A 14,878-nucleotide genomic window follows, 5' to 3' on the forward strand; every position below is an offset into this window, starting at 1 on the left:
CCGGTATAGGCTCTGGACGCCCCGCGACCCAGTAGGATAAGCGGTTTGGAAAATGGATGGATGGATGGAGAGGTGATATGTCGTGGGGACCATCCTCCTAGTTTGGTGTGATTTAATGTTGATTTATACTTCTGTAGTATCTATGCCATAAGTAGCCTCATACCCTTGTGCCATAGCCTGACACGCAACTCCCCAGAAATGTAACTACAGGCGTCAAGCTACGGCACAGGGAATGCAGCTAGTCAGCTACCTACGGCCTACATTCTACGCAGAAGCATAAATCAGCCTTAAGTGGGCATGATGTGAAAACCTCATTCCCATCTACTTAGCCTGGAGCTCTTTGATAGCGCCTTTGCACTTCCTGCCCTTTCTACACTTGTGCACAATCTTCCTTTCTTGATGGAAAGGATGAAGTTCCACAGAAAGGCTGCAGGCACATACCACATAAATACAGGCACTCGCAAGCTAAGATGGCCTGAGATAGGCTACAGAATTTATAATGATGTCAATGACCTACTGTCCTACGCCTTTTCTTAGGGACAGACATATAGGAACTAGACAGAGGATCACAAGGAAGGAACAGGTTGTGACATTCCATGGAACAAGGTTTCTTATCTTAAAGGCAAAAGTGTGCAAGAAATAGTAGAGACTGTGATTAACCTTAAAAGTGTAACTGTGGAGTATGCAATATACCAGTGATATTAATGTCATTATTTTAATGGGTCCGTCTTTTGTGGACATTTCACTGTCATTTAAAAATAAGTATCTTCGGAGCGTCCAGTCACTACTTGCTCTGATAGTAGATGGAGGTCTTTATCATATTATGTACTCTGTGAAGATAGTTTGAACCTTTACACTAAAATTGGGATTACGATCAGAACAAAAGCAAGCAGAATTAATTTCATCCAGACAGAGGTTGGCCACACCAGCAAACAGGCCGAGTTACCAAGACAAGAGAGAAACTCAATGAGACAGAAGAAATCAATAACAATGTCTGCAAAATCACGTTTTGCGATGATGCCCCAGGCTACGGCAGAAATGGCTCCAAAGACCCAATTCATGATACAAAACGTACAAAGTGGATCAAAATCTAAGGAACCCACATTTCCAAATTTCCTATATGGTTTAGATAAAACCTCTGGAAATTGGAGCCATGAATGAAGACAAAAATCATTTTAAATTCAAAATATTCATTCATTTGGAAGAGGTGCACCAAAAGACATTTGACACTTTTCTGGAAAGAGTCCACAACATCAAAACACTGGCTTTACAGGAATGGCTGGGAGGCATGACACGAACAACACGTGCTAGATTTCCTCAGTCTGAGAGATCATTAATCCTTCTGAGTGCTGCGATTTCACACATCCTCTGGGACAAGCCCACACTTATTAACACTGCTACAAAATCTATCATCTTTTAAAATATCTGTTATGGTACCACTGACAACAGGGTTGGGTGAAGGGATGCAGACACGAAGCAGCCAGTGTCGGAAAACAAAAGCATGCTTGCTGAAGGATACAGCGACACTGAAATCAGTGAGAAAGTGCACATTTGCTATTCAATCCCTATTAGGGACTGGCTCAAACCCAGTGACAGAATTCGTAACATTGATTTACAAAAAACAGTAACAAAAATAACCGGTAATATGATTTTACACTATATAAAGTTCTCAATGACACAAGAAAAACAGATGGTTTATTAATTAACTCCATTAACTCCAACATCCCCGAACATTTAAAGAAAAATGAACGAAGATGTAAACATCGAGCAACAGTTAAATGTTATTTATAATGACACGCTACTAAATATGTCAGCAGCAGATAACAGCAGATCTTTCTCATAGACCAAGTATTATTATTATTATTATTAATAATAATAATATTGATATTAATGATAATAATCATGAAATAATGATAATAATAATATTCTAAGCTTTTGGCACCAAAAATGTCTGAATGGTATCTAAATCACCTAAATAAGAACATTTAAAATACGATATAATTACATCCAACTTGTCTCTTATGCTTAAAAACATACTACAATCAACCTTGGCAGCCAATGGAAAGCAGTGTTCATTTAGCTGACTAGCATTAATAATTTAAACGATAGTGCTCAATCAATTCAATTTAATACGGTTGATTATTCTGCAGATCAACACTTTTTCCCCTGAAAAGCGATTACCTAGTCGATCAAATCTGCCATATTTTGTATAACACAGCTTCCACAGATAGCAAGGGATAATAATAATAATAATAATAATAATAATAATAATAATAAATAATAATAATAATAATAATAATAATAATAATACAGAAGAAGAAGTAAAACCTCCCAATCTAACTATACTTATAATAAACGGTCTCTGTGAATGAATGAAAACATGAAAACGGCCGTGTCCATGCAATCAGAACATCCAAGGGTCAGTAATTGTTATTTTCAGTGCATATAAGCATCTCGATCACCAGAAACCACGTAGTCTTTGCTGATAATGCTTTCAGCCGTGTTATTTAAGCAACGCTCCATATTTCCTGCCTGCTGTTTTCTACAGATCCATGACCAAAAAAAAAAACAGTGACAAAGGCTCTGATATTCACGTCGTTGGTTTCTTACCTGGACATAATTATTTTCACAGTAATCGGCTACCCTCGTTAGGTTCTGGTAGCTCTCTAGCAATGCTCTTTTACCAGCTGGGATTTCTTCCTCTAACAACATTTGCAGCTCTGCCATCTTACATCTCTCCGCATTTCTTTTTTTTCCTTCTCCTTCCCTTTGACTGAAACCACAAGCTCTGTCCCGAAAGCGAGATTCCTCGCCTGGTATTGTAGGAACCCTGGCCTCGCTTTCGCTACACTCGCGGCTCTCCGCTTAGCGTCGATGCGCGTGCCGTTTCTCATCTCACGTAAGCGCACTCGCCTACGATTGGCCAGGCAGAGCGTGAGAACCACGCGGACCTATCATAAGCGAGTGAGCGTCTTCTGCGAAGAGAAACGCAACGACTATAGAGGAAACCAAGGGCATGCTGGGACAAACAGTTTTGCGAAGTAAATACGGAGTATTTTATACAACCATTCCATTAAATAAACGTCATATAAGAGGCGTTTATTATAATTAAACATTTTTACATTTGAGAACCTTCATGCAGTGCTGAAATGTAATATCGAGTAGTTTTTGTGCCTTAATAGAACCCCCTAACCCGAAACAGCAATATTTACTACAACACCCATACTCCTTTGCGCTCAGCGCTGCACTGTTGTATTTGTAGGCTCTCATTGCAACATTACTCCGAAGTCATGAAGTGTTTGGCGCTATGAAAACTACAATTCCCCCAGACACCTAGAAAACCCCGAATCTTGGATTGGAATGTTTTAAAGAGTTCGTTTTATTACAGCAGATTATAAATTTTGAGATGTGAATGTTTTGAGGACTTTTTTTTCTTATCTTTGCGTTTATGCTTTGCACTGTCAGCCGTGACAGGAGCTTCTCGTTCAGTATTGTTTACTATTTTTAGGACCCATTCATATGTTTGTGGTTCAGTTTAATGTACGATAATACTGTACTATTTCATGGCCTGTTTCAATTTCATAAAATTATTGCAGTGTTATTTTTAAGTGTATTTTGTTTTGAACAGTATCAGTAATGTACATTTAATTGCCCACAACACCTTGTTCAACTTTAAATGAGATATGTATTCTAGAAGAGGCTAGGAGGAGTTTTTGTCGATATTATCCTCGATGGAGGATGGAAAATCAGTTCATGAGGTCAGATTTAAAGCTGCAGTAAAAGTAATTAAGAGTTTACCTACTGATGGTGAGGATCATTTACTCGTCGCTGTAGAACCGTGGGGCTGAGGTTAATGTAACTTCTGTTAACGTACATTTTGCCCATAAATCGAAAGAAGCTGGCTACATAATTAGATTTAATGGTTCAGTGTCCAAATTTTAATTGATGCAGTCACTGTTTGGTTGGCCTTCTGCCATTAGATGTTATTAAAATATGATGTATAAATTATGTTTTATAATATTGATTTAGGATGTTCAATTGCTTTAGAAAATAGATTAATATGCATAATGCCATTTTGTTTCACTAATGCCATTGGGTTCCTTTTTAAAGGGTCCTTTCAGCTGTCTGATGACATGAAGCTCAGGTTTTATAAGTATTATAATCAAGTGACAAAGGTACCTTGCAGCATTTGCAGACTTAGCACCTGGAATCCACTTAGATAGTGCAAATGGTAAGACAAAACCTTCAGGCCAAGTTGCATAATTATTTTTTTAGCCTAATAAATCATTCCATAGATGTGTACTGCTGTTGTGTGTACTGTGTGGGATTGCCTAGTCTCACGCATCTGGCGTGACACTCACACTTTCTGACTCTCATGCCCACACAAGAAATATTACAGCAGATCTGTACTTTTTCATTATAAAATTTGCTACTTCAAAAGTGTTGGGGTATTTTGCAAACCTTACAGACTATTTATAAGGTAATAAAACAGTCACATACATGAAGATGAGTGTACAAACTTGTCTCGAATTAAAAATCTCATACTAGTCAGCTGACCAAAACTGGCAACCCTGACTATGCATTTGTAATGTGCTAGAGGAATATTTGTAATGATTAAAATGTATTTAAAAAAAAAATTAAACTTGAATTTTCTGTCTGTGAACCTATCTGAGATTTTGAATTTAACATGACAGCTCTCAATATTCTCCTTGGTTTGTAGAGAAACCTGGAAATGTTTTGGAAATATGCCGAGCGAGAAAGCGATGTTTGCATACGTCGAGGAGCTCAAGGCTGTGAAATGAATTTCCATTTCATTATATAGTATCATACGCGTTGTCAGTGGGTGCCATTGCTTTGTTTCTGTAGATAAATTTGCAACAAATCTTTTAGATTTTGGAAATGATTCCAACGACGGATGGAGTAGAAGAGCCGATGGATGTCCTGGAACTGTTCCATGAGACGGAAGAAGATGCAGAACAGTCAGTGGGGAAGAATAAGAGGAACACACAGGGTGTAACAATAGGTGCTGAGCGTATGTTGTTTATTGTTTAATGCAGCATGTACAAGTTCACACATGAGTCCTGTATGCATGTGCTGTGACATGCTTTACAGAGCAAAACTGATACTCTCTGTACATCTCCCCTAACCTGCTCTCTAGGTGCAAAGAGCAGCCACCTGTTGTGGCATCCAGTGAGCTGGGTGTTAAGGGCCTTTCTCAAGCACCGGCAGACACGCTGTGGCTGGGCTTAAACCGGTAATCACAGGCATAGAGGCTCCGCCCACTGCACCCATGCTGAGCCCATTTCCTGCCTGATACAGCAGTGAACTTTGTCATTGTTAGCAGAAGACAAAAAGAAAACTCGCCACCTTAATAAAGACTGTGGAGTCTAGACCTATATGAACAGAGAATATATAAAAATTATGATGAAAAATATGGTATGATAAGCGAGACATAGCCAGCTGCAATGTAACATTAAAGTTCTCTGTATTTTCTGTTGTTCATTCCCTTTCATGCCTATGTGTCATTGTTTAATTTTCATTCGCTCCGATAGTCGACGTGGTGGACATATTGTGTTCATTATACCATGCAGCATGGATTTTTAGGGGAAATAAATATCCCGTGTTTCTGCGATGTCACCACAGGTGCATGTGGGGAGCAGAGAGAGAAAAGAGTCAGGAAGAGAGTAGGAGGGCACCAATGGAGGACAGAAGAAGTGGAGGAACAGTGGGAAGAATTAACTGGAGAAAGGCGCTACTGACTCACTGTTGTAATTCCTGATAAGAGGGATGCTGTTATGAATGGGAGGGAAACCCAGATCTGGGTTATTTTATTTCTCATTATCAATCGGAAAGGGCACTGATTTCGGTGGCATGGTGTTTCGGCTGTCTGCCACGCTTTTGCTAGAGTCCTGTTACTTTCATTGACAAGTTTAGCTTGCTTGTTCTCCGTCTTTTTGTCAGGAAGCCATGTGCGTGAAGAAAGTGCCGAGAGAGAGGCAGACTCGGAGCCTCCGTTCCAGGCACACGGCCTTGTCCTCAGTGACGCGGCGGAGTGCGCGTCTCCTCTGTGACCAACAGCGGGGCCTCTGTAGGAGAATTAGTCCAGATCACTCAGCGGTCGGTGAAGGAGCTCCATGACATCAGCAGCTGTCGCCATGGTAAAACAATGGTTTCCATCAGTTATAACCCAGCTAGACACTGCCTTGTTTGTTATGAGCAGGGAGTGGTACAGTTTTGGAATAATTCAACTGTGACTTCTCTGTGATGTCAGGAAGTTTCCCAATGGTAAATATTTATCGTTTTCAGTTACAGTAGAAAATGTTGTGTTGTGTACTCATCAGTATCAGGAGATACGTATGTGATTTCCTTCCTTCTGTGATAGTTTGCAGTCTTTTTATCAGACATGATTCTATCAGTGCAGACTGAGGATCATAATTCTTATTCTGAATCCACATTTTTGTTGTTGCAGTTCATTGAATTATTGACAGCTTTGGACCTTTAGTTCTCTTTACCTCATCAAATAAAGAAGGCCTATATTGGCTGTGATGAGAGGGAAGGCCTCTATTGGCTGTGATGAGAGGGAAGGCCTCTATTGGCTGTGATGGGAGGGAAGGCCTCTACTGGCTGTGATGGGAGGGAAGGCCTCTACTGGCTGTGATGGGAGGGAAGGCCTCTATTGGCTGTGATGGGAGGGAAGGCCTCTACTGGCTGTGATGGGAGAGAAGGCCTCTACTGGCTGTGATGGGAGGGAAGGCCTCTACTGGCTGTGATGGGAGGGAAGGCCTCTATTGGCTGTGATGGGAGGGAAGGCCTCTATTGGCTGTGATGGGAGGGAAGGCCTCTACTGGCTGTGATGGGAGGGAAGGCCTCTACTGGCTGTGATGGGAGGGAAGGCTTCTACTGGCTGTGATGGGAGGGAAGGCCTCTACTGGCTATGATGAGAGGGAAGGCCTCTACTGGCTGTGATGGGAGGGAAGGCCTCTACTGGCTGTGATGGGAGGGAAGGCCTCTACTGGCTATGATGGGAGGGAAGGCCTCTACTGGCTGTGATGGGAGGGAAGGCCTCTACTGGCTGTGATGGGAGGGAAGGCCTTTACTGGCTGTGATGGGAGGGAAGGTCTCTACTGGCTGTGATGGGAGGGAAGGCCTCTACTGGCTGTGATGGGAGGGAAGGCCTCTACTGGCTGTGATGAGAGGGAAGGCCTCTGCTGGCTGTGATGGGAGGGAAGGTCTCTACTGGCTGTGATGGGAGGGAAGGCCTCTGCTGGCTGTGATGGGAGGGAAGGCCTCTACTGGCTGTGATGGGAGGGAAGGCCTCTACTGGATATGATGAGAGGGAAGGCCTCTACTGGCTGTAATGGGAGGGAAGGCCTCTACTGGCTGTAATGGGAGGGAAGGCCTCTACTGGCTGTAATGGGAGGGAAGGCCTCTACTGGCTGTGATGGGAGGGAAGGCCTTTACTGGCTGTGATGGGAGGGAAGGCCTCTGCTGGCTGTGATGGGAGGGAAGGCCTCTACTGGCTGTGATGAGAGGGAAGGCCTCTATTGACTGTGATGGGAGGGAAGGCCTCTACTGGCTGTGATGAGAGGGAAGGCCTCTATTGACTGTGATGGGAGGGAAGGCCTCTACTGGCTGTGATGGGAGGGAAGGCCTCTGCTGGCTGTGATGGGAGGGAAGGCCTCTACTGGCTGTGATGAGAGGGAAGGCCTCTATTGGCTGAGATGGGAGGGAAGGCCTCTACTGGCTGTGATGGGAGGGAAGGCCTCTACTGGCTGTGATGGGAGGGAAGGCCCCTCACTGCCCACAGAATAAACACTCAATGGGCTCTCCTCTTTATCAGCTCAGTACAAAGGGGAGCAGCGAGGTGTCATGTGACTCCGTGGAGCGATGTGGTGAGATTATGGTGAGAGGCCTATGCTCCAGTACGTATTTCACATCTGATCTCACTCCTTGCACAAAATTATACATCTTCTATATTTGTCTATCTGTCTATTAATACAGACGCTCCTCTACTTACGAACTTTCAGACATACAAACGAAGCAGACTGTAAGTCCGAATTGTATTACTTGGGCTCCCATTTCCTGTCCGCAACATAATTTTTTTTCCTGCACGCCAATTCAGCCCAGTACGACTTCTGACCGCTACTCCCGCCGCGCAGCAGCGTAGGTTGCGTACTCCCAGCATCCTAGTTCTTTGTACTTACATAAACCCTTAAAATGTTGTTGAATAATGACTTACGAACACTTCATGTTATGAGCGGCCGTTCAGAACGTAACTCATTTGTAAATAGAGGAGCGTCTGTATTCATGTAGTAATTTTTAAAGCATAATGGCAAAAATGCTAGACGTTTCCTAGGCGTTGGCCACACAACTGGTGCATGTTAATAGACATGGGAAGGAAAACGAACCGCGTAGAAGAATCTCATGTGGACACAGGGAAAACACATAAACTTCAGGTCCCGCGCTGGGGGTAGAAATCAAACCTATCACACTAGGGGTGTGAGGCTACTGTGCTAATTACCAGTGTTGTGTCTGAGGGCATACTCACACTTGGCCCGATTGCCTTATACTGTACCCGAGCAAAACTGCCCCACCCATTCCCACCCCCCGCTGGTCTGCGCACACATTGCACTTAACAATCGCTTTTGTCATCAACAAGCATCTGTTTGTGATGGAGAAAACTTAGGAAGTGCTATTGCACTACAGGATAGGATTCATTATTAATGTACTAATATTGTGACGTTTTTTGGAGTCGTTTTGGGCACGATGACACACACACACACACACACATTTGTCAAGTATGCAACACAGCCCGGAATACCACAAGTTCAGGTTGAGAAAATACAAATCCAGATCAAGGTTTTGTTTCAACCAACCAGTTGAGTACTCTGTGACTGACTCTGACACTCGATTGGTTGGTTGAAACAAAACTTCGGTCTGGAGTTTTACTTTCTGAACCCGAACTTTCCACCTCTGTCTGTAATGGATTGCATGTGTGAGTAACTTCCTCAACACTGCTGCTGGTTTGATTCCCGCTAATCACACATGAATCTCAGCACTGTTAAGTAACTGGATGCCAGTACTACTGAGTAAGATCTTTAAACATAACTACTCCAGGGGTGGCGACCAGTGACTGACCCTGTGATCTGATCCCAAACTTCTCACCTATATTTCTCTGGAGACCAAGATGAGCAGAAAACATCATTTCTGACACAGAGATTTATAAAGTACAACAATAATTATCGTTAGAAGACCTTGACTAGGTAACTGGATAGTTATCAGTATAAATGTGGCTGGACACCTGACCAGTCATCGCCTCTCTACAAATGGCGATCACTAGGATCGCGTACCTCTCTAAAGGTTTCCTTTCTAGATGTCAATCGAAATTGTAAGTCGTGCCAAACACCCCGGTAATCGATATTTTGCAGTATTTGCGTTGCACGGTGTTTTCTTTTACTGGGCGTCTTGTAGAGAAACTCCGCATGTGAATCGGGTACTTACTGACTGGGCAGACGTGAGGAGGACGTGAGGGAACTGCGTGTGCGATGTTGAAGAACAATGAAGCTCATATAGAAACAATCAGGGAGGTAAAAGGGCATGCAGGCTGCAGACATATGCTATGGACTGAGAGGGAGTCAAGATCAAGTGAGAATTGCCTTGATGGAAAAACAAAACTGAGTCCATTCTTATGCGGACTTGAGACCAGGCTTGAATACCACAGCTCTGCTATTTCCTAAGCCAGCAGGCTGCACTCATGCCGTTGATCAGTTCCTTATTGCCGTTCCCCATATGACTGATTTCTGCGTTCCCTTTCCCCCAGTAAACACTCCAAGGCGCTCATGTCTGACCTTTCGCTTTGTTGTGCTTCTCCCTTTGCTGTGCTTGTAACAGCTGACTTTTGCTTACATTCCCGCTCGCCGCTTTTCTTAGGCTCATCTTCCATTTCCAGATTAAGTCTCTACCCCTCCCTGTCGTCCACTTAGCTCTTCCAGCACAAGTGCTGCAATGTGATTGTAGTGAATTGTTCTAGAGGATTAAATCCAATATCAAATGAAAGGGCAATCGTCTCAAAAAAAAAATTAAGGAATAGTTTTGTTCATCTACAGAGGATTTTCTGTGTAACGGAAGGAAGCAGTGTGACACGTGGCTCTGAGAAAATGCGATATAAAATGAAAAATTTGGCTTCTCATTTGCACTGAAGTGCTGAGGTAACAGAAATGATAAATCCTGTAAATATCAGCTCTCTCTTGTCGTGTTTTTTTTGGATTTCATCTTGTCAATAAAAGTGTCTGACCATGGAAGGCTAAATAAATTTTAACTGGCACCTCAATGAGGTGATTTACTACCTGAATAATTGATCAAAGTCATATAAAGATGGGATTGATCGTAAAAATCCACATCCTTCAGAATTAGGAGCGGTCTGGCAGTGATTGGCGGGTAAATCTTATCTTCCTCAGTTTGGTGATTTGAAGCAGTATATAAATCCAGCTGGATGGGGCTTGCCTTAGCCTGCTAGCGTACAGAGATTCCTCAGCCACAGACAGAAGGCTGCAGATCAGGCTCTCAGACTGAATCTGTGTGTATACACATAGCGATTTGACTTTCTCCATTCCAAGGGTTCCAAAGAGCTCCCGAACCAACCCCTTCAGTGGACCATAGACAGCAAACCTCTGGTGTCCTCAACAGAGATGAACATGCTGGACAAGAAGACATTCAGGGACTCAAAGGGGTCCAACTTAAAGGTGAAAATCTGTACCCAGCTAGCAATAGCTTAAGGACTGAAAGGAGTCCAGACACATATATACATATATAACATCAATACATATGTTAAACAAATGATGTCCAGAACTTAAAGTGTTTTCACCACGTTATTTGCATGCAGTTTCAGTTAAAAAAAAATTATAACATATATATAATATATGACGGGGCGGCATGGTGGTGCAGTGGTTAGCACTGTTGCCTCACACCTCTGGGACCCGGGTTCGAGTCTCCGCCTGGGTTACATGTGTGTGGAGTTTGCATGTTCTCCCCATGTTGTCGTGGGGTTTCCTCCGGGTACTCCGGTTTCCCCACACAGTCCAAAAACATGCTGAGGCTAATTGGAGTTGCTAAATTGCCCCTAGGTGTGCATGTGTGAGTGAATGGTGTGTGAGTATGCCCTGCGATGGGCTGCCCCCCCATCCTGGGTTGTTCCCTGCCTCGTGCCCATTGCTTCCGGGATAGGCTCCGGCCCCCCCGCGACCCAGTAGGATAAGCGGTTTGGAAAATGGATGGATGGATATAATATATGACATCATTTGTTATATTTTTTTATGAAACTGCATACAAATAATATGGTGATGAAAGCACACTTTAAATACAGGACATAATTTGCTTAATATATGTATTAATGTCATAAACCCCCCCCCCCCATCCCCCTCCCCTTGTACAATAGTCTTCATCCTTGTGCCATTCCAGCCTTAGCATATGTCGTACCCTAACCCTGTTTAAGGCTCCAGGTTGTCCAGCTTGGGCTTGCTGAGTCACTGGGACACAGGGGGTGATTGTGAACACTGCGGTAAGGATGGCAGGACCGGGTGCTGTTTGGACAGGCAGGTGGGGACAGCACTCATTCAGCTACAGGAGGACGGGAGGTCTGCAGCGCAGAGGCTCCACGCCCAGGAGGTTCTGACAGTGGCGCAGGTAAGTGGCGGGACCTACAGGAGCCGGGAAGTCATGGTCCTGTACAGCGTCCAAGAATGGGCTGGAGTCCCTTCATTCTATTGCAGTTCACTGGAGCTCATAATGATTGTAGTGCTTTTTAAAATGCACTCAGTGGCATCGTGACTAGACCCAGTCATTGTCTATGTACTGGCATCCAGTTACAGTTCCTGTCACTGCAGCTGGACCTAATCACTGTCTTACTACTGGCATCCTGTTAGAGACCATGTCACTGCAGCTGGATCCAATCTCTGTCTGAGTACTGGCATCCAGTTAGAGTTCATGTTACTGCAGTTGCCCCAGTTCCAGTATCTACTTGTTTACTGTCACTACATTTAGCCACAAATGTTTTGTTTTAATTCTGTATATTAGGGAAGATTATTATCCCAACAAAATGATCCATCGTTTCCTGCACAGAAGGTATGATAACAATTATTTACCCTTGCTAAGATGTGCACTGTTTAAACAGCAGTATTTTCAGTTTATTAATTTGTTGGAACAGAGAATCAGGACCTTTTAATGGGCTTGCTAGAGAACATTTACATTATATTTTCAAAATTCTGACCCTTTTTTTGTAGTGAAACCAGACTCAATAAACCAAATAATTGCAATGTGGAACCCAGAAAACGAATCCTTCATTAAATAATGATAACAAATAAACAGTTTTATGCTGTCATTACCATATTTGGTCTGACTATCTCAATGCTTTATATGAGAATAATGAATTTTCTGTATCCGGGATGTTACGCAGTGAGCTAAAGCAGTGTTTCCCAATCCGGTCCTCGAGGACCCACAGACAGTCCATGTATTTGCTCCCTCCCATATCCCTGCCAGACCATCCACATTTTAGCTCCATCCCGGGGAGTAAAACCTTGGGCTCTCTGCAGGTCTCTGAGGACCGGATCTAGAAACTCTGACCTAAAGGATGCTTTGATTTCTCAGGAACCATCCCGGTGGCCTCTTGGTGTCTCTCCAAGCACCGCTGCAGTAGTTTTGCCCTTAATTACGCATTGGCTGGTGCAGCTTTACCTGCAGCGACACAGAAGGCAAAGGCCTTACGTTGATCTGGGGGGACAACAATATTTACATAAATTAGCCCAGTCGGCCCAGCTTTCAGTGCGAAGGCGGGTTTGCTTATGCACATCTGGCAGAGGTGGATAGTTAAGGTCCAGAAAGTAAATATCCATCCATCCATTTTCCAAACCGCTTATCCTACTGGGTCGTGGGGATACGGAGCCTATCCCGGAAGCAATGGGCACGAGGCAGGTAACAACCCAGGATGGGGGGCCAGCCCATCACAGGGCACACTCACACACCATTCACTCACACATGCACACCTACGGGCAATTTAGCAGCTCCAATTAGCCTCAGCATGTTTTTGGACTGTGGGGGGGAAACCGGAGTACCCAGAGGAAACCCCACGACGACATGAGGAGAACATGCAAACTCCGCACACATGTGACCCAGGCGGAGACTCGAACCCGGGTGTAAGGCAACAGTGCTAACCACTGCACCACCATGCCACCCCCAGTAAAAATCCAGACCATGCTTTTGTTTCAACCAATCAGTTGAGCATACGGAGTCACTGTCTGAGAATGTTCAACTGCTCGGTTGAAACAAAAGCATGGTCTGGATTTTTACTTTCTGGACCAGAACTTTCCACCACTAACACCTGGTATATCCTTCTGACTAATGCCTATTTCTCTTACAGAAAACTGACTTGACAATCAAAGGGCCCTTGTAAGTCTGCTCCAGTGATGACCACCATGCAAATGTTTGTGAACGTTGATCATCTTGGAATTATCCATTTCTGCCCGTATGGTTCGTAAATTTGGTCTTATATACAATCTGTTCCATCGAGATATGGCAGTGTAAAAAAAATTAAAAAAAATGATTGTGTTTATGATTATGTACTTTGATGTAAAGTTCAGCTGACATTCATGAAGAAATTCAGATAATTAAAAAGGTTTGCATACTTTTTTTTTAAAATCATCCATCCCCCCCAACAAATGTAGTTCGCTTCTGACGATGGAATTGGACCTTAAATTGGTTCTCATTGTGTAGTTAAGGTGTCTCACATCACCATGCCTAGCTTTAATAGACTGAAGGAAAATTACTGCTAATGCACACAGTCCAGGATATTTTTGTATGTGGTTTGGCAACAGTAAACAATCTCCAAATGCAATGCATGTGCATTAATCATTCTGTGGATTTTCATATCAAATATTCAGTTAGCTTACCCCTGAAATGCTTGGTTATGATGAAATTAAAACAATGCATCGTGCTGAACTAATTACTCAAATAGAAATTCTGTCAGTTAGCATTTATGGACAATCTGTTATAATGACTTGATCATATAGGTTTCAAGATTTATCACCGATGTTTAACCCATACTGCTGCTGCTTGGGCAGATATCAGGTGAATGTGCTACTCATTGCACCACCATGTTCCCTCAGATATGCATCTTAATCATGCAATGTTTATGAAGATTGTGGTAATGGGATTTCTTGATGAGATCTTTGGCTGAAGGCAGCATACGGAAATAAACAGTTTTGGTGTACCGTAGGTCTCCGTTGTGCAAATTGGTGAATAAACAAATGGCACAGACAAATCAGCAATATTACAATTAAAATGTATTACGTCCTTGCATCTTTTACAGCCATGGCAAAATTTGTATGTTTTGTAACTTGCCGATTGTAGGAATTGCCCTTTTGCAACGTATGCTATATTTCACTGTAAATTAAACTCGCCATGTTTTAAAGCTGTTTTTATTTAATTTCTGTGTCATTTGTGAAAATTACAAAATTATTACGTATTTTTTTTCTCTCCTCATCCCGAATAGAACAAGAGGTTTCAGAAAAGGGACGGATTGACTTTTCTAAAGGTCGAAACATTTTATCGCAGTGACATCTAGTGGCCAAATATTGTTCAATAAAACCAATAATTAAAAGCAAAAAATAAATGAAGCATGTATAATTTGAACTGTGCCTGTAATAAATCATAATTCAGGATAAAACGTGTTGCTGTCCATATTCCTTAATTTATTGTACTGATCATGCGAATATTTAACGCACTGTTTGTCTAAACGGTTTTGTGTTTCTAAAATGAATGGTCTAATAATCTGATAAAGGGCTAAATTCTGTGCAGTAGTGTGTTCTGATCCCATTCATTGCATAGT

The 14,878-nt window shown here is 42.8% G+C and overlaps 1 protein-coding gene and 1 long non-coding RNA gene across 4 annotated transcripts in view; one reads left to right on the forward strand and one right to left on the reverse strand.

The window, feature by feature from the left end:
- Positions 1 to 2,851, reverse strand: part of LOC125739807 (abl interactor 1) — a 30,227-nt gene extending 27,376 nt beyond the window's left edge. For both annotated transcript variants that reach the window (XM_049010268.1, XM_049010267.1), the window contains exon 1: positions 2,611 to 2,851. In XM_049010268.1, the coding sequence (XP_048866225.1) occupies positions 2,611 to 2,727 (117 nt within the window). In that variant the 5' untranslated portion in view covers positions 2,728 to 2,851. The remainder of the gene's footprint in view (positions 1 to 2,610) is intronic.
- A 527-nt stretch (positions 2,852 to 3,378) lies between these two features.
- Positions 3,379 to 14,701, forward strand: LOC125740195 (uncharacterized). Of its 2 annotated transcripts, XR_007397469.1 has the most exons (10): positions 3,379 to 3,807; positions 4,111 to 4,231; positions 4,891 to 5,023; positions 5,159 to 5,254; positions 5,644 to 5,768; positions 5,962 to 6,158; positions 10,617 to 10,742; positions 11,492 to 11,682; positions 13,412 to 13,521; positions 14,543 to 14,701. It is a non-coding gene; the product is annotated as an uncharacterized LOC125740195 (long non-coding RNA). The 2 variants fall into 2 exon arrangements; XR_007397468.1 differs by having other exon boundaries at positions 5,644 to 6,158.
- Positions 14,702 to 14,878: the final 177 nt, after the last annotated feature.

Source organism: Brienomyrus brachyistius, chromosome 4, assembly GCF_023856365.1.
Source record: "Brienomyrus brachyistius isolate T26 chromosome 4, BBRACH_0.4, whole genome shotgun sequence".
Lineage (NCBI taxonomy): Eukaryota > Metazoa > Chordata > Actinopteri > Osteoglossiformes > Mormyridae > Brienomyrus > Brienomyrus brachyistius.